This window comes from Amblyomma maculatum, chromosome 3, assembly GCF_055883805.1.
Source record: "Amblyomma maculatum isolate TAMU_Amacu chromosome 3, ASM5588380v1, whole genome shotgun sequence".
Taxonomy (NCBI): Eukaryota; Metazoa; Arthropoda; class Arachnida; order Ixodida; family Ixodidae; genus Amblyomma; species Amblyomma maculatum.
In genome coordinates this window covers 221,332,728-221,353,148 of record NC_139346.1, presented here as the reverse complement: position 1 = coordinate 221,353,148, position 20,421 = coordinate 221,332,728, and the positions used below count along the sequence as shown (strand labels likewise).

At 49.8% G+C, this 20,421-nt stretch overlaps 1 protein-coding gene across 1 annotated transcript in view; it reads right to left on the bottom strand.

The window, feature by feature from the left end:
• Positions 1 to 15,878: 15,878 nt before the first annotated feature.
• Positions 15,879 to 20,421, bottom strand: part of LOC146197762 (uncharacterized) — an 88,737-nt gene continuing 84,194 nt past the window's right edge. The window contains exon 11 of the mRNA XM_084597235.1: positions 15,879 to 16,025. Within this exon, the coding sequence (XP_084453361.1) occupies positions 15,897 to 16,025 (129 nt within the window). The 3' untranslated portion in view covers positions 15,879 to 15,896. The remainder of the gene's footprint in view (positions 16,026 to 20,421) is intronic.

Below are 20,421 nucleotides of genomic sequence, written 5' to 3'. Positions count from 1 at the left end.
GAGCGGCGGGGCTAGAAGCGCGCGGCGCTTAGGGAGGCCCATGCAGGGGCGGCGGGGCAAAGTTTACCGTCTCGGCTGAGTGTTTCGCAGGAGCTCACCAAGGCACGTCCGTCCCGGGCTAGAGCACGTGCGGTTGGCACCTTGACTGGACTGTAAAACATTTATTTCGTCAAATTGCAGATGCAGACGGTCCGCTCTAGATGGCCTCCAGTCCATGACTGGCGGCGACCTTAGTGGCCCACTCGGTGGCCAAGGCTTGAATGCCCGTGTCCGAGCTGACCAGAACGGCCTCCCATCGCTCAAGAGAAGGAATTTGTACTAGATCTTCCGGTGGTTGTCCTTCTTTACATTGCCATATTTTGTGATCATACGTGGCTGTTTCGCCACAGAACCTGCACGCGGGGTTAAAGTCCTCCGGGTACATTTTTGCTAATAGGTAAGGGCTAAGAAAGGATCTCGTTTGGAGTCTCCTCCAAGCGGTCTCCTGTGCCTTATACAACGTTTTGTCAGGTGGTGGAAATTTGTGTCGTTCCAATCTGTAATGACTTGTGATATCGTGAAAAGATGCCAGCCCCTCCTTGGAGTAACCCATGAATACGAAGGACCCATCGACTCGGTTGACGAAACCTCGAGCCATGTTGTGGGCCGCGCCATTTCCCGGATTCCCCGAGTGAGCCGGCACCCATACCACCTCAATTTTTCTGTATGGTTGCCTGGTCAGTTCCAGTATTTTCTGCGCTGCAGTTGAGATTCTGCCCCCCGCAAAGCTACGGACAGCAAATGTAGAATCGGAGATGATTGTATACGCGTCGATGCTAGCTACGGCTAGTGCCACAGCTGCCTCTTCCGCGATTTCCGAAGATTTGTCACTACCGACCCTGATGCCTGCAGCCGCCCGTGCACGTCCACCACCGCCAGTGCGAACGCTCTTCTTGTAGCGTATTCTGCCGCGTCAACATGGACAGCTCTTTCGCTCGTTGCGTATTTTTCGTGTAGAGCTATTGCCCTAGCTTTCCTTCTTCCTTTGTGGTAAGAAGGGTGCTTATTCTTTGGTAGTGGTTTGATCGTCAGTCGCTTGCGAATGAGTTGGTGTAGCTGTGTTTTCGTGTCCTCGGGTGGAAGTTCCACGCCTATACCTAGGCGCTCCAGTATGGCTCCGCCTGCCTTAGTGCGCTTAAGCCGTTCTTTTTGCATTGTGAGGTGAGCCTCCTTGAGCTCCTCTAGTGTATTATCTATTCCCAGTCCCATGAGTCTTTCTGTCTATGTGTAGTTCGGCAGCCCCAGGGCCGCTTTGTATGCTTGCCTAATTATTGTCTCGGCTTTGCCTTTCTCCGCAGCATCTAGGTTTAGATATGGTAGCGCATAAACCATCCTGTTCAGGACAAATGCCTGCACAATCTTGCAGAGGTTTTTTTCTTTGACTCCTTTCTTACGGTTGGCAATTCTTCTGATTAGCCTAATTGACATATTAACTGATGTTTTCAGCCTTTGCAGGGTTTCTTTGTTTTCCTGTTAGCTCGTAGATACAGCCCTAAGATCCTTATTTACTGCACCTCCTTGATTGGAAGTTCCCCCACGCACACGTTAAGCAGGGTTGGGGGTGCTTGACTCCTGGAACCGGGACCCCTGGGTTTGGGTCTGATGATCAGTAGCTCTGATTTTGGGTGTGAGCATGATAGGCCTGAATGACCTGCGAGCTCTGCGATAGTGTCTACCGCGCGTTGCAACGTTTCCTCTATCTGACCGTCATTCCCGTTGGTGGTCAGAGTGTTATGTCATCTGCGTAGAATGTATGTCTCAGCCCAGGAATGGCTTCCAGTCGGGGTGGAAGCTTTATGAGGGAGAGATTAAAGAGAAATGGTGACATTACTGATCCTTGCGGTGTCCCTCTACATCCTAGCCGAAAAGGTAATGACTCTATTTCGCCTATTTTGATTATCGCGGACCTATGGCTGAGAAATGAGCGAATGTATCGGAAGGTTTTTTCTCCTGGGTTAATGTCTGAGAGCTTCTCGAGAATGGCTTCGTGTGCCACGTTATCGAAGGCCTCGGTGAAGTCTAGCCCTAGCACTGCTTTGGTGCCAGTGCATTTCCAAGTGTCTATGATGACTGCTTGGAGCTGAATCATAACATCCTGTGTAGATAAATTAGCTCTGAAGCCTAGCATAGTTTTTGGCAAGATCTCTTTGTCCTCTGCGTACTCCTGCAGTCTGTTTAGGATCACATGTTCCATGAGCTTGCCACGCAGGAAGTGAGCGATATTGGGCGCAAATTGGCTATATCTAGTTTCTTGCCTGGTTTGGGAATAAAAGTAATCATTGCATGCCTCCAGGCTTGAGGGATTTCGCCATCGATCCAGTACTTATTCATGAGCCCCGTGATTGCCTCTACTGATTCTGCGTCTAAATTCCTTAATGCCTTGTTTGTGACCCCGTCCGGGCCTGCCGCGGACGTGGTGCGGAGCTGTCCCATGGCGAAGCGAACCTCTGCCTCCGTTATTTCGGAATCTAGCTCTGGATTTGGGAGTCCTCGGTAGTCTGGCAGTTGAGCCCAAGAGGCCTTGCTGAGATATCGATCCTGTAGTTCTAGCAAGAACTCTTCCGTGGTGCCCTCGTATTTATGGATCAGTCTAGCGAGCTTATTTTTCTGCGTCGATTTTGTCTTTGTCGGATCTGGTAGATGTCTGAGCATTTGCCACGATTTTTTACATCCTAGTTGTCCATTCATGCGGTCCCATATCTGACCCCACTGCTTTTCTTGAAGCTCTAGTGTGTAGGCTTCTATCTGTCTTTCTAGTTTCGCTATACGTTTCCTTAGCGGTCTTAGGTGTTAGTGCTTCCTAAGTCTCTTTTGCAGGCTGAGGTGGGCTTCCCACATATGGAGTAGCCGCGAGTCGGAGATTTGGCCCTCCTGCTCTATCGGCACCTCCGATGTGGTTTGCATAATATCCTTTTTAAGTGACTCGGTCCAATCATCGAGATTCGTGATTTCTGTTTCGGCTGTTTGCTCTCTTAGGTCCCTGAATTTATCCCAATCCGTAATATGTGTCTTCCTGATTGTTTGGTGCTTAGCCGTTTCGAAGGTGGTGGCTAAAATATAATGGTCACTACCTTGTGTGTGACCTGTGTTTAGCCATTCGGCTCCCATTATATTCCTAGTAAGGGTGAGGTCCGGTGACGTGTCGACGCTGATGCTATTGCCTAGCCTAGTGCATTCCTGTGGGTTGCTTAACACGGAACGACCCATGTTCTTCCTGGCACCTTGAAGATTTTATTTACGGAAAAAGGAACGGCTGAAGAAAGATGCTGTAATTTTCACTTTCAATGATGAACTGAAACGTTCTCTTTTTCTTTCTCTGTACTTTCAGCCAAAATTATAGGAGAGTGGAGCGCGTCAAACATACACACAAGAGGGCGTGTTGTTAGCATTCAGACCACACTTGCAGCCGTCTCTAATAGAGCTACAGATTTCAGCCAATGAGTGCGCATACGCCGTTGACTGGCTGAAAAATTAGCTGTGGTTTAGTTTGTGGTTAAACCTGGAGTTACGTGAGAGCAATCTGCATGGCTACGCTTAGGCTCAGCTTGAAAAAAGACGGCTTTTGCACATAGTAGTTTACTCCATGAATTTATCTTTATTTGTGCCATAGGGGAATGAGTACCCCTTGTCTCTTGTCGTTCACCATTCTAATTCGGGTTTAGCAGACTTCTAGTGGCATGACGTCATCTCTACGTCGAACTCTGGGGCACACCGTCGTCACAACGTTCGAACGAACCGTCTGTTCTAGCAACTTTTGTCGTCCGCCTTTACCAACTGCAATGTTATCTGTCTTCTTCTTTTTCTTCTCACGGAGATGCAGGGACAGACATGGCGAAATGGCGAGACTGTGGCCAATGTAGCTCGCTACAAAAAGGAAATTGCTCTATTCCAAAAACACTCTTAACGTGCGTTGGGGGATCATGCAATAATAGTTGTATTTGGGTAAAAATATTGAGATGTTTAGATTATTATTAGAGAGGATGTATATTGATACTACGCCAATGAGTCATGGGCCGGTATGAAGCATTTTAACATCTGAAGTTAAATCTATCTTCAGGGATTGAGGTGCTTCATGCATGCAATTACTTGTTCTTATCCCAATGAAAGCATCATAAGGTATATGTGCCGACAGCGGGGTGCGGTGGGGGGGGGGGGGGGGAGAGGGGGCTGGGAGGAATCGAATCCTCCATCCGAAATTTTTCAGGGGGGAGGCTGCCCACAGTCATGTCAGAACTGCTTGGAGCTGTGGGAGGGAGGGGATGGTCCGGGGGAAAATACTGTGTTGGAGGAGGAGCCATACAGCGCGGACAAAAACTGCCACTATCGCTTGGTCTAGTGGATAAGCAGGAAGGACGTTGAAGGGGAGCACCTAAGGTCTAGGAGACGTGGCAGTGGTTCACGGCTCAAAGTTTAGCGCCCAAGCCAGTTGTAGAAAATGGAGGATACACGTTTCGAAAACGCTGCACATAGGGGGCACCCGAAGAGCGCAGGAAGAAGAAACGGGAACACAAACGGCTTCCAGGAATTGGTCCGCACTTCGAACGCGCAAGTGAAACCCGAGCCGAAGCTGCAGATGGCCCGCTCCTGCCCCGCGAAGACCAGCATGCCGAAGCCAGAGCAGAAAGCTCTCTCCCTATCCCCCTTTCCTCCTTTCGTGTTTCTCTCCTCTCCAGTGCTGTCCGACTCTTCTAAATTAACCTAGTCTCGTAACCGTTACCGAACGTGTGTGTGTCGTTCTTTTGAGGCTCCTGCGTGCGCGGCTCTGCCGCCCGAACGAGTAACGCGCAGTAAAGGAGAATCGTGGTGCGACCTTGCTAGCATCGCTCCGTGGTGCTCGCTGTACAGTGAGACTAACCTAACAAAGAAAAACTAGGAACTTTACATTTTGCTGCCGAAACCCGGGAAGTGTTGGTCAACTGTCCTCAACGGCGACATGGAGCGACTTCAAAAGAAGCAAGCAGCACTACGACAGGCCATCGGCAAGATTGTCGCAGCAGTCGCCAACCTTCTACAACAGCCTGCAGTCGAAAGCGGTGAGCTGGAAGAACAATTTGACCTTCTTGTCGAGCAGTCAGAAGAGTTAAAAACAGTCAACGACAGCATTGAAAAGAAAATAGATCTTCAGGAACTTGACGCAGAGTTGTCCGCAAGCTCTGCCTACAATAAGAAGGTAAGCGTCACTAAAACGCGTATCAAAAGAGCGCTGCGAGATCAAGCCTCAAGCGAAGACCGATCGACAACTCCATCAGTAACGGGGGCCTTTTGCGAGCCTAATTCTCAGCAGTTAGTCCACGCAACGTTACCACAAGCCAGCTTACCTCAACAACAACGAAATTGCCGAACCTCGGAGTCGTCAAATTCAATGGGGACTTGCGATCATGGCAGAGATTTTGGAACTAATTCGAGGCAACTATTCACGAGAACGAAGCTCTTTCACCAATCGATAAATTTCAGTACCTAACAAGCTATCTTACAGGGAAGGCTGCCACGGCTATTGAGGGTTTGTCGTTAAGCAATGAGAACTATGTCGTTGACTTCAAGACCCTGACAGAAAGATTTGGCAAGGAGGACGTCATCATCGAAGAACACATGTCTCGCTTGCTCGGTGTTCGTCCGGTGAACAGCCTCCATGAAACAGAACGGCTCAGGACCCTCTATGATGTGGTACAGTCTGGGGTCCGAAGCCTCGAGGCACTGGGTGTGGCATCGAGCACGTACGGCGTGTTGTTGCTGACTGTACTTCGGAAAAGCATTCCAGATCAGCTTTGCCTTGAATATTACCGAAGGAAGGCAAGTGCTACAACCGTTCCCCAAGACGAGCTCCAAGATTTCCTCGAGTCCTTAAGAATGAAAGTGGAAAGCAGAGAACGAGCACGGTGCAGCAGCCGACAGACCCTGAACAAGGACCTTAAACCGAGAGAGTCAAGCCTAAAGGGAAGACCGCCAACTGCATCAATCTTTGTTGTAAAAAACCACGAGTCCCAATGTTCATTTTGTGGAGCAGAAGATCACGTTACAGCAGACTGCGTGGCCTCCGTTTCACCAGACGTCAAGAGAGAAATAATGGCCAAAGAGAGACGGTGTTTCAAAGGCACGAAAAAGAACCATCGTGCCCCCGAGTGCAGAACAGTCAAGTGGCTCAAGTGCGCGAAATGCTCCGCCCGGCACGCGACCGGCGTCTGCGAAGTTAGCAAGTCGACAGCACCCCTCAAAGGATACGATTCTGCACCTCATGAGACTACCATGCATTCATGGTTGCAAGGTGCACAGACTGGCTGTACGCCTCACATGCTTTTACAGACAGCACAAGCCTGGGCAGAATCGGGAGAGAAGCGCGCCTTGGTGAAGATTCTACTCGACGGTGGCAGCCAGAGAACGTTCATAAAACAAGGCGTTTCTCAGCGTCTCAAGCTTCGAGTGGTTGCAGAAGAACGTCTCGCAATTCACACCTTCGGGACCACCAAGCCAAATGTAACAACATGCAACAGAGTCGAGGTGTGGCTACGGAGCCGGCATAACGACCGTGTAATTCGAGTCGAGGCCCTCGAGGTTCCAGAAATTTCTGGGGACTTCCTGCCACCCCCTGGCGCTTCCGCTACTCGCCTGGTTGTAGACCAAGGGCTCCAACTCGCTGACCTGGTCCCGGACGGCTATCGACAGGACACCGGAGTCTGTCTCCTGATTGGCGCTGACCACTACTGGGACGTCACTACAGGAGATGTAAAGCGGGTCACTAGCAGGCTCGTCGCCGTGGAGACCATCTTTGGGTGGACACTGCAAGGCACATTGACCAAAAAATGTAGTGACGGCCTGTCTCACAACGACCGGAGTCATGCGCGTGTTGGTGACCGCCGAGCAAGATGATCTCTCCAGACAGTTGAAATCATTTCGGGAACTGGAGCATCTCGTAATAGTGGACACAGAAGTCACAGGAAAGGAAGACGGTGTTCTGCGAAACTTTCAAGAAAGCACTACTTGTAAAGACGGCCGTTATCAAGTCGCCCTGCCCTGGAAGGAAAATGCCTCAGATTTAGCAGACAACAAGGTCATCGCTACTCAGAGGCTTTGGTCATTAACAACAAAGCTGATGAAAAACAAAGACAACATGCAAGCTTACGATCAAGCGCTGAGAGAGTACCTGATTGCTAGGCATGCGGAAGAAGTCAACGAAAATGATGAGTCCCTAAAGGGACCTATTTATTACCTCCCGCATCGAGGCGTTGTCAGACCGACTAGCGAGACCACTAAGCTGAGGGTTGTTTTCGATGCCTCTTTGAGCGCAAGAGGTGAGCTCTCGTTAAATGATGTGCTCTCTGCTGGACCAAATGTGAATCCAAGCATCGCAGACATTCTAATCAGGTTCCGAACCCACAGCATCGCTATCATGTCCGATCTCGAAAAGGCATTCCTCCAGGTGCAGCTCATGGAGAGCGACCGTGACGCTTTGCGCTTTCTTTGGTACGAGCGAGCCCCCAAACAGTCAGAAGCTCTGCCTCCTATTAAGGCGTACTGAATGACTAGAGTGCCATTCGGGGCAACATCAAGCCCCTTTTTGCTGGCAGCAACTCTGAGGTACCATATAGGGTCAATGCAAGACCTTTATCCTAGCACAGCCAATATTCTCTAGAATGACTTATATGTCGATGATTTGGTAACAGGCGCCGACACCTTGGAGGAGGCGACACGCAGCTGCGAAGAATCGCACTGCATTATGCACAAAGCTGGCATGCACCTACGCAAGTGGCGCTCGAATTCGGCGCAACTTTCGACGATGTTCGAGAGTGAGAAAGCGCGAGGCAAATTGCCGGAGCGCAGCATGACCAAAATTCTCGGTGTCGAATGGCGGCCTCACACAGACGACTTCGTGTTTGAAATGAACACCCTAATAGATTTTGTGAGTTCACGGCAGGACACGAAAAGATTTTTGCTGCAAGCATCAGCGCGTATTTTCGACCGCTTTGGGTTCATTGCACCAGTTTCCACCACAGCGAAGGTTTTGTTTCAAACCCTTTGGGAGCGAGGTACGCACTGGGATGAGAAACTGCCTTCAGACGTACTTGAGAAATGGGAAATTTGGTGCCAACAGCTTCCTGAGCTTCGCCACATCTCCGTACCTCGAAAACTAGCCGTGAAAGGAGAGCATGGTAAGCCTGAGCTTCACATTTTCTGCGATGCCAGTCCAAGAGCTTATGGTGCCATCGCTTACGTCCGGAAAAAAAACGAAGATGGGAGCTTCACTGTATCCCTGTTGGTGGCGAAGTCAAGGGTGGCTCCGCTAAAGCGCCTGTCATTGCCGCGGTTGGAACTAATGGGGGCCCTGATAGGAGCTCGGTTGGCAAAAACGCTTCTTCAGCAGCTGAACGTGAGAGGGATTTTGATTCACTGCTGGAGTGACTCAACCGTGGCCCTGAGCTGGATAAAAAGCAGTGCCTTCAGGTGGAAACCTTTCGTTGCCAACAGAGTGCAAGAGATTCAGTCTCTGACTGATCCAGCGGTTTGGAGGCATTGCCCTGGAAAGACAAACCCCGCAGATATATTAACAAGGAGCATTATGCCTTCCGCTTTGGTTGAAAGTGAAACATGGTGGGATGGGCCGCATGGCTGAAGACGACCAACGAGCACCCCGCGTTTCTACCGAACACTGATTGCAGCTCTTGCGCAGAGGAAGAAAGGGTTGTGCAGGTGCTCAATGCAGTAACCTGCAGTGCACCGGAGCCACTGTTGGATATTGTGAATATCAGCTCATTAACCAGAGTTATTCGGGTAACCGCATGGGTACAGCGCTTCCTGAATAACTCTCGAAACCCTTCCAAGAAACAAGGAGGAGAGTTAACTGCGACAGAGCTGGCACAGGCCGAGAAGGACTGGCTTCGAGTGTCCCAAAGGACAAGCTTCAAGAAATAAGCGCCATTCAATCGTCAGCTACCCTGGACAAGAAATCACCCATTCTAGCTCTCAACCCTTTTCTCGACGCTGACGGCATACTTAGAGTTGGTGGCAGACTTCAACATTGCGCGGAAGAGGAGAACACAAACCACCCCGCTATACTCTCCTCAGCACCGGTTCACACTGTTGCTCATAACGCGAGAGCACAAACGGTTGCTTCATGCGGGAGTGCGAGACATGCTATGCCACCTTCGTGAGCGCTACTGGGTACTTAGAGCAAGACGGACTGTAAAATTCATAATTCAGCGCTGCTGCCGACCTGCTGCAGAGCCTGTGGCCCCCCTTCCCTCAGACCGTGTCACAAGGGCTGACCCATTTCAGATCACAGGTGTCCATTTTGCAGGCCCTTTATTTTTCATTGACAGAGGCACGACACGCAAGGTCTATGTGGCTCTCTTTACGTGCGCAGTAACCAGAGCAATCCATCTCGAACTCGTCGGCGACCTCACTTCAAGCTCATTTCTCATGGCATTCAGACGATTTGTCTCCCCCCGAGGAATGATCAAAGTCATGTATTCAGATAATGCTCTAACATTCAAGAGAGCATCAAAAGACCTCGAAAAGATGTTCCAAGCGGTGCGGGGAGCTGAAGTCCTCACCTACATCGGACAAAATGGAATATCATGGAAATGTATTGTAGAGAGAGCGGCATGGTGGGGCGGCTTTTGGGAAAAGATGGTGCGTACTGTGAAAGCCTGTCTTCGCAAAACCCTTGGAAGAAGCTGCATCAATTTTGACGGCCTGCGAACAGTCCTAACAGATGTCGAGGCGGTCGTAAATTCCCGTCCCCTAACGTACATCCACTCGGATGCGGGGGAGCCAGCGCCCCTAACACCAGCCCATTTCTTGTCGGGCATCGGCTTACAGCTTTGCCATCCACAGCTGCAGCCACTTCTGCGGAGTAAACGCGTGAAATACTGCGAGGGAGATGGAAGTACCGCGTCACGCTCGTTGATTAATTCTGGAGACGATGGAGGCGCGAATACCTCCTAGAGCTGAGGTCTGCGCACTGGACCAAACCCACGCGGCAGCGAAGTGTTACGGAAGACGATATTGTGCTTTTAAGGCCACGAACGGACGCCCCGCCGGATGTGGCCGATGGCTCGAGTCAAGGAGACCTTCCCAGGGAGGGACGGCAATGTACGCGCCTGCACAATTGCGCTCTCAAACAAGAGGGAGCTTCGGCGACCAGTGCAGGCCCTTTTTCCTCTCGAACTCCAAGGCGAGGATGTCCCACGCTCAGAACAGAAATGAGCTGAAGCTCATTTGGGGGGGAGGATGTAGAAAATGGAGGATACACGTATCAAAAACGCTGCACATAGGGGGGCACCCGAAGAGCGCAGGAAGAAGAAACGAGAACACAAACGCCTTCCAGGAATTGGTCCGCACTTCGAACGCGAAAGCGAAACCCGAGCAGAAGCTGCAGCTGGCCCGCTCCTGCACCGCAAAGACCAGCATGCCGAAGCCACAGCAGAAAGCTCTCTCCCTCTTCCCCTTTCCTCCTTTCATGTTTCTCTCCTCTCTAGTGCTGTCCGACTCTTGTAAAATAAACCTAGTCTCGTAACCGTTACCGAACGTGTGTGTGTCTTTCTTTTGAGGCTCCTGCGTGCGCGGCCCTGCCGCCCGGACGAGTAACGCGCAGTAAAGGAGAATCGTGGTGCGACCTTGCTAGCATCGCTCCGTGGTGCTCGCTGTACAGTGAGACTAACCTAACAAAGAAAAACTAGGACCTCTACACCAGTGGTGCTCAGGAATGCCAGGAGGTGTGGAAAGGCGCCAGCAAGTGTCGGACAGTAAAAAGGAGCTGGGAGGCTGCGGACAAGGGAAAGCCTAGGTGACGGAAGTTGACCTCGAGGGCCAGGCGTGTTTGGGCCAAGGATGGGCAGGAGCAGATATGATGATCAATGCTCTTATCTGCGCCGCAGGAGGAGCACGCCGGGAACGAGCACGTCCGTGGCGGTGGAGACGGAAGGCCCCCGTCCAAGAGCAACCGGTCAGCGGAGAAGGAGACGTTGGTCAGCACGAGCCAGCTTCTGTGAGACGGTGGACCCTGGCGCCCGTAGTGATCCTGGGGTCCAGGTGAAGGGCAGCAAGGCCGTTCCGAATAGTGTGGTCAGCGAAATCTGTGGCAGTGTCGGTCTCTGATGTGGGGAGGCTGGGGTCCTAATGGGCAGCCTTGGACAGTCTGTGAGCCTTCTTGTTCGCCGGAATGTTTAGGGGTCCAAATATTCACTGTAGATGTTAGACAGCACGTTTGCCCGAATGTATAGACCCTATTCACTATCAGGTTTAGAAGGCGGCAGTTGTGGCAACCTTGTATTGTGCAGACGCCATAACGTTGGGCTGTTCGAAACTAAAAGCGCATAAAAAATGTTTCCGACGCGTCGGCGCTGGTCTACCGGCTTCCTCTTTGCTGCGCACCGTTCAGTTGTAGGACACTTCAGACGCCGTTTGCAACGCCATCTAACCAAAGCTCGGATGACACCGACGCCATGTCATGATTCGCTGTAGGCCCTCTCTTTCCCCCTCTCCGATGTTGCGTTGTGCGTGCCATGGTTGCCAGTAATGCTGCAATGACGTCACGTGAATAAGAGGAGACGGGCCCACAGGAGCGAGGTGGACAGTCTGTTGTCGTCTAGGCATTGGAGGAGTTGGAGGGCAGCCTTCGAGTCCGTGAGGATGAGAGCTGCCTGGTTGGCTGGGATGAGGGACAGACAGGAGGTCGGCGGCCAAGTGTAGTCCTGTCAGCTCAACAGAAGATGGCTGGGAAACACGGTCGGCAGGTCCTTGTTAGCCCCAAGGCAGGGATGGTGCATGCTGCTGTCGCTTGTCCTGTGTGGTAGGACAGAACCATCAGTGAAGATCTGGACCGTGTCTTCCAGGTATTCTACGATGATGGATGAGACTGCCTGGTAGAGGGCTGCCATAGGGGTGCGAAACGTGCTGCAACCTGTGATGATAGCATTCACATATAGGGGAGGGAGGATGGGTGATGGTGGGACGATGGCATACGGTGGGCAGTCGCCAACAAGTACAGAATGGCGGCAGTGGACGTGGCCCATCCTGGAAGCAGGTACTCGCTGGGGATGGGATAGAAGGTCAGCCTCATCAGGGGCATTGTGTAGCCGGTCAATGTGGTGAAGGCCAGAGTGGAGTAGGAGCAAAGACAAGGGGCCATGTGCCGGACTCTGCATGAGTGGCCGCAATGGATAACATCCGAGGAAGACCTAGGCAATTCCTGAAGAAGATGCGGTAGGCGATGTGCAGAAGCTTTAGCCGTGCCGTGCGCGGGTTGACCAGCGTAAGGGCATACAAGAGAAGGGATGTGACCATCGCTTGTTATCCGCAGGGTCAAAGTGCTGCAGCCATTTCCTCCTGCGAGGGGATGCAGAATAGAGTGGCTGGTGGGCTTGAGCCTGGCCAAGAGGGTTTTCACGGTGGGAGCCCACGTGAGATTGCGGACGATGATGAGACCAAGGTGTTAAACCTAGTTCATCCATGGTAATCGGTAGCCACATATAGACCGTTTTCGCGGCGAGGAGGAAAATAGCCTCAAACTGGAACGCGCTGCGCGGCTCCTCCTGTCTGGTCTGTGGGGACGCGGGGATAGCAGCGGGGGCGGGAGGGCATTCTACAGAGAAAGGGCACACGTTGCAGTCTTTTGCACACAGAGTGTCTTGAATAGCCGCAAAGTATCTAAGCCGATTAGCTGATGTGAGCGATGTGCTTTCTTTCCCTGTTCTTTATTCTTTCGCCTCTTTCTTTCCTTCATTTCCCTGATCGTTTCATTTCCGCCGGCCGCAGTTTAGCTGCTAAGAGCTGCCGCGGTTAACGCAATCTTTTTTTTTTACTCAGTTGTTTGCGTTAACAAAAAAAAAATAACAACCAAAAGGAGATGAAAAACAGAAGATAAAAGATTAACAGCGGTGTTATGCGCGTGTGTTGCTCTACACTAATCCACTTGCAACTCACTCAATTGGGCGAAGACGAGCAGCTTCTGAATTTCAAGCCCGCTTTGGCAGCCTTTCGTGCGAGTTCCAAACACTGTGTTTGTAGAGTAGGGACCGGAAAAACTGAATACCCGTGCAACAGCGGCATACTTTGGGCAACAAGCGGATGATATTCCTTGCGGCAAGTATTTACGAGATGCCGCCAGGTAAAGAACTATTTCGATTCAGTCACCTGAGGTTAATGCAAGTATGAAAGAACCTGTCCCACTTGAAGATAACGATATACTAATAAATTGGTTGTCACTTATTTAGTGAAACAGCGCTAAACGATTTTTATATTTTTGAACACGCATCTCGTAAGATTTTGCTACCGATAATAAATGGGAATATGATCATAGGAATAGTAGCGATTGCTTGCAGTAAGCAAACCTTGCGACGAAAGATGGACTATATAATTGTTGACAAAAGCAACTTTCGATGAGGTCATTATGGGACATAATTTAATATCCCTATTCCATGAGTATCATTTGTTCATTTCATCTTGTATTTTAATGTAAGCATGACGGCAGCGTCAGACAAACGCAACTAACGCCCAGTCAGAGATATTGCAGGATAGCAGCTTCCGCTGTTGACAAGCCATCGCCACTCCCCGCACATACCGGCAAACATGTGGTCGAGTCATGTAGGCAATGCTGAAATCCGATTGCCTAGTAGTGGACACTTGAACGAGTGAAGCCTGATTGTCACCCACAAAAGTAGCCAGGGTAGAGTAAATGGATCCGAAATGGATAATGGATACTTAAGAATAGAACCCCAGGAGAGGTGTGGGAACTTCCGCAGTAGCGCTCAAGCAGTAAAGAGTATATGAAGGATCGGTTGACCCAACAAATCTAGCGCGATTAGCATTGCTCCTAAACTTGTCATGAAACGGCTACATTCGCTTTCTTTCTTTCCTCAAATTGTTACGGTAAGCCGTCTCTAGAAATCATTTAAGAATAAAAAGTAGATCGAAAGCTGCCAGCACTGCCAGTGGTACGCCACCGCCTCTCTGTGCAACATAAAAGTACACACTAATTGTAATCAGGCTTGTAGCCTTCAGCCGACCTGATCAGGAGCATAATTTTTTTGTCATTTCTGACCGAATAGCTTCGCTGCTACTGAAAACGTTTTTTTCTTTCAGCTAGGTACTTTCAGAAAGCAAAAATTCGCACGTGAAAGCTCCAAAATGCCGATTTCCGCTACTTGTCGCCTGTTCCGCGGATGGGACCCCACATACCAGCATGGCGGTTGTTCACAACTCGGCCGCTAGATGGCGCCACATACACAAAATGGCAGCGCCCATGATAAAACGGTCTATAGTTAGGGGGAAGATTGTGTGTGGATTCGCTTTAGATGAGAGATGGCATTCGTTATAGATGGGGAAATCACGAGTTCGATGGATGTCAGGTACGCCTGAATGGCCTGGAGGGCTTGGAGAGTGTGTACCCTTGCGCGAAATTAGCTTCACCCTCTCCTCATTGCTCGGAGATGGCAGTTCCAGACGTTTCCGTCACACCTGATCAATGACAGACGCGGCGTGCCCTATAAATTGAGATCACATCGCCTCGGGAAGCTAGCTAGTGTGCAGTGAGCCATCAAGCGCTGCGACTACATTCGAGTACGCCTTAATGAGGGGGGGGGGGGGAGCGAATAAAAAAAAGAGAGGTGGCTAACTGGCTTTTCATCAGGATCGACGACGGGACATTTTTTGTGGGGCGCGCGGTATGCTCGCAATAACGGCGAGTTTCAGGAAACAGAAGTGCGCGCATGCTGTAACTTTTGGCAAGCGGGAAACAAATTTTAGACCCTGCCATTTACCCTCGAATGTCCTGGCCCGATTTCTACCTCAGTGTTTAAAGAGTCATTCATTGCATGCGATTACAAACTCCACTACGTATGCACACAGTGACAAACGCGCTACGAGTGACCGAGAACCCTAGGGTACCTTGGTGCTAGCGGAGCGGCGGCCAGGAATCTAGGCACCCTAAAGAACCTTGCTGCCACGCTCCATGCGACGGCGCCTTGTACTATCGCTAACGGTGGCGTTTTAATTTTGTTCTTTTGCTGGGCACTGAAAGAATATAGGACGTATCGGCCCTATACACGTTTCATCGACGGCCAATCCATGTGTTATAAATGCAAACACAACGCTATCGCATTGCCGCCTTAAGGTACGTTAAGCGGCTTTGAAATTATATAATGCGCTACTGCTAAGGTGCCCAGTCACCGATTTTGCTGATCTTTGTCTGAAGCCTTATCTTCAAACCTATCTTCAAACCGAAAGCGAAATTAAACGTTATGTGCTTTCTCGCGTGCTTCTCATTTGCCTGACGTGGTTAAATCTAGGTCAGCCCCGGGATTGCGTGAGCTAAGTACTAGTTTTCCAGTGTTGCAATGTCTTTTGGGTTTTATTATAGCGAAGGTCACTCTGGGCTAGCAAATTCAGATATAGCACCGGATATATGCGTTATCATTTTATTTGAAATAATAAACCTTTTGCATTTTTCTTGCAGTTTTTTACGCAGTCGCAATTTGTATAGTTCTAAGAGAAATTCAAAAAAAAATCTTTATTTATTGTATTGAAAAATTATTATTTAATAAAAAATTTAAGACAGCTGCGTGGTATGCCTTGGTTCAGTTTACTTTGCTCATATCAGTATACGTTTAGTTTGTCTCACACAACTTAAGCACAACACTGCATTTCTTTAAGCGACTGCCCACACGTGAACTAAAGAAATGTCGAAAGCAACCTTTCTGATATTTTTCTTTGACGTTTCTGTCGCGTTGTTTTACAGGCGCCAGAGCAATATTACCGGTTTCCTTCATGCGAGAAACATTTGTCATACTGCTAGTTATACATATTATATATACGTCCGCAGTTTTCGCTATCTGAGACGAGGTGCTGTTGCTCCAGACACCTGCCTAGTGCAGGGCTTGCTGTACAGCGCCCAGCAGGTATGGCCAGTTGTCCTCGGTGCAGTCGCTGCGGTCGTCCTGCTCAATGTTGAGCACGGCGATTCCCAGCAGCTTCTTCTTCTTAACTAGCTCGGTCTGCACGAGAATAAGGAGGATGAAATGAATGACACAACTTGAGCCAGTCGATATTGGTTGCTCATCGAGGATCGAAAATAGCTGACAAAAATCGCACAAAGGACACAGGCAGGGGAGACCAGACACTAGAGTTGGGCTGAATATACGGGGACTGTTAACAAGAATCACTGGTAAGGACTGGCAGATATCGATAACAGCGAGAATCACCCAGATCGCATCAGTTAATAATTAGTTACAAGCAATTATTAATAATAATTCATAATATTTACAAGCAATAATGTCGCGCCCTCGGCTGTCATTTGAGCGGAAGAAATATGCTGCAGCAGGACTTTTTGACGGGTTAGTTTTGTCGGGAGTGCTCTTTTTGTTTTAATACTGATGACCTTTCTTTTGTTCCAACTTGGCCATAATGTAGTATAGGCGGGATGATCCCTCTCGCTGTTCACGCAGTGTGTATGGCGCTGGGACATCGTCACTTTCAGATTGGCGGTCTCTGGAAGCACATTTTGCACATGTTTTGTGGTCTTGGTAACTTTGGGATCTGCGGCCGTATCGTAGGCAGTTAAAACACCTTCAGTGGTTCGGTGTATAACACCGGACTTCAACGTTCATGTTTTCAACGTCTATCTTTTTTGTAGTATGCTTGAGATCAATGTGAAAATGAGGCGTTTAGTGGGTATCTCTTTGACGTCTCTTCGGAATGTTAATTTATGGACATTTAAAACGTTTTGCTCAGCAAGGCCTTCTAGAATTTCTTTCTCTTTTATGTGAATAAACCACTGTCGGAGAATATACCACGTGCGGTATTCAAATATCCATGGGCGGTGATGGTCATAGCACAGTCCCCAATAGAGTGGAGGTTTGTAAGCTTTGTGTACTGTGTTTCGTTGTTTAGTTCAAGCATTAGGTCTCCATTTAGCTTTTTGTGCTTAAGCACCTTGGACTAAGGACGTCTGGGAAGCATTTAGATAATAGGAATGGGGGCAATGTTCGAGTCGGTGTTTATTCTACTTCGGAGCGCACGACGTTGTATTTGTGGAAGCTTTACTTGGTTTTTGCAGGAGTTTTGTCATGTTCATGTCTTCGGTGCACCGCTTTTGTTTAGGCGATCAGTTTTGTTTTCGGAAAAGGAAGCCATGTATTGCGTATGCTATTCGGCCAAGGTACCAGTCACCCCACCGTGCAGCCAAACGAGGGGACAGGACAGGAACTTGAGAACAAGTCCTGCCCACGCCGGTCGTACACCCCAGCTATAACCAAATATGGCAGAACTAAGGGCGGTTCGCCACAAAAGGTTAACTATAGGCGCCTGAAAGAAGGCCGATTTCCCCTGATTGGGTCAGGCCGGAGATGCCGGGAAGCATGAGCCAAAGTGGTGTGCTGCCTCCGCCGAGTGGTCCTAAAGGTTCAAACACTCGGCATCGGCTCAACCACCAGGATCCCCTTTTTCTCAGACACGCCGATACCCCGCACGGCTACGCGTGAATACTCTGGGTCCGTGGCGCTGCACAGGACACGCAAACATCTGCTTCAACAGATGCCCCGTGCGGGAACAATTAAGAATGAAATGATGAATTTTGGGCAGGTATACAGAAGGCGTATCACATGGCGGCCTGTTAGGTTGACGGCTTTCACTGCTTCAGTTATCTTATGAGTGATGTATCCGCTGCTGCTTAGCACGCTTGTGTTTCGTAACTCAGGTTCATTTCCCCAGTCGCGGCTATAAAACATGGATTCCCTGAAATCTACCTTGCCGCATTGTAATTGAGCTCTTCTAATTGTATTTATAAAATACGTGCTGTATGCATGATCGCATGCAATTAAAATGAATTGAATAAACGTCACTATCACGGGTATACGAAGACCTGTCAAAGGAGCCACCGCGGTTTCACGTACTACCTTACTTTATTCATGCTCTTGCACTGACGTGAAAATCGATACAGGTAACCTGCACACCATGGTGTTGCAATTGTCCTTCTGGGCTTCAGAACTGCTGCTATAAGCCGCATGAGCCATTAAGACACGAAACTGCGATTAAACCATTGGAGATTCTCTTTTGGCTGATAACATAGGCCTTGTTGTTGACATGCGTGCGCGCGCGCGTGCACGCACGCACGCACGCACGCACACACACACACACACACACCAGTTGGTTGAGTCGCAGACGGACGCCACACGTGGCTTCTACAGAGCTGGGATACTCATCGCGCCGATAGCACAGGCAGGTGGCGCGGAAAAGCAGCGAAGGTTGTATTACTTTATACCGGAACACTAGTGCAGGTGCCCCCATAACTGCATGCTTGCTCTTCTGGTTATAGGCTTTGGGCTACGACGCTGTGAGCGATAGGCCATGCTTCAGTCAAGGCCTTATTTCCGACCCTTCTTTCTTCTTTTTTAAGTTATGCGAAATCCTGTGTGCGCATCAGGAATGGCTGCAATCTTTTTATCCTGCCTATTTACACTATCAGATGGCACATGTCATGTCTCTCTTTGGATGAGCTTTGGTACTCACATGTAGAAAAAGGAAGAGTAGGGGGTGCACTCCAGCTCCTCCTCGAACGGTATGACACGAAGGAGACAGCGGCCCCCTTGAGCATGCACTTCGCGTGAATACACTTTGCAACTCGATTAATCACAAATTCATCAACTATTGCCTCTGCTGGCTCACCGTATACCCTTTGCCATACAGTCGTGAGCGGTCACGAAGACCCACTTAACCAAGCCGATATATTCCTGCGTAAATAGCATGTCTATACTCCGATTGCAAGGGTCCTGGAAGGTTCGATTCCTACCACCCACCCTTATGAAACAACAAGCCCCAGTTTGCCAAGGTATTTATTAGCCGTGTTGTGTGCACTCTCTGTGAATTGTTTGTCTACGTTTTCAGTTATATGGCCAGTTTCGCCTAATCCTTTCCGTTTGACCCTGTTGCGCAGTAATGCATTAATACTGATATCGCTGTTTTATTGTTGCATTTTTATTTTTTTTTTGTCACAGAGCTGTTCTGCCACTGTTGCGTGAGGCCACTATGGGAGCGCGGGGCTTCGTCAAGGTGTCCTTGAGACATCTTTTTCCCAGCGCTTCCAGTGTCACGTGCACATTGTATGTTATATGATGCAAATAAACTTCAATTCAATTCAATTCAATTGCCACGTAGCATGTGCCTTCCAGAGCCACGCCTGCAAGTTTCGCTCAACATCGACGTCGAGAGCGGTGAAGCTGGATTTTCTGCAGAACGGCCCTTGTTCTTTAAGATGGTCCATCGGCGTCGAATGCTCCAAGCCTCGGAGCCGCGAGCAGATCGCAGGCGGTATTGCGAGGTACGGGCTGCGGATTCCGTGAAAGTTCTAAACATTTAGATAAAAGCGACCCAAAGAAAGGAAGAGGGCCCCAGGCCCTTAAAGCGTAGCGGGCTCCCCGAGCAGCCGTTCTCGTCTGCTGCTGGAGGAAGACTCTTCTTCACCGCTGCTGGCCGCACTCCAAACATCGTGGTCACGTGACCCAGCCGCGGTTCCAAAAAGCGATGGTCCGTGGGTGGCCGAGCCGGGGCCACCCCAGAGTTCCAATTCGGGGAGAAGGGAAGGTCACGGTTGCTCCTCGTGACCCTCATAAACATGTCAAGTCCGAGCAGGACGCTTTCCTTCCTAATGAGAGCACCGCGCCCTCGCTGGCACCCCGTGGCGCGGAGGGTCTGCTGACGCGCTCGCAGCACATTGTTCAAGAATTAGAGTGTTCACAGCCACCAGCTACTCGGAACGTAACAGACTCCTCCCCCGGATGAAGTCCTTCGCCGAGGCTGCGTCCCCAGATACAGGGTCGGGAGAAGGCGAACACAGCACAACACTCGTGCTCGCTTTGCACGCACACATTCGCGGAAACCTCTGGTCGCTGGTGCCCAAGCGACGAACGACCGCCAGACGTTGTTTACTGAAATTTTGCACCATGCTGGTCCTCACCGACCAAGTATTGGGCCCTCGGCATCAGATGAAAAAATACAACACAAAACTGAACGAGAGTTCTGAGAGGCTTTTTTAACGTCTCGCAGCTTAGAACCTCTGCGCAAACCATCTGCATTTCCGTTCTCGCTTTCCTTTTGTATTTTATGTCGAAGTTATGCTCCTGCAGTATGAAGCTCCATCTCAGGAATCGGCCATTCTTGCCCGACATCTGCTTCATCCAAAACAAAGGGCAACGATCGGTCTCAACTGTGAATTTTGTACCTTGGATATAGCAAGAGAGCTTCTGAATGGCCCACTTTAGTGTCTCTTTAACGGGCAGTACAGGAATTTCCTGATATAGCCCACAATCTTGTATCCTGAGTTCTGTACATTAAACCTGTATACGATTTCCTGTATGAATATTAAACACAATATTTCACTAGGGTGGTCACGACTGT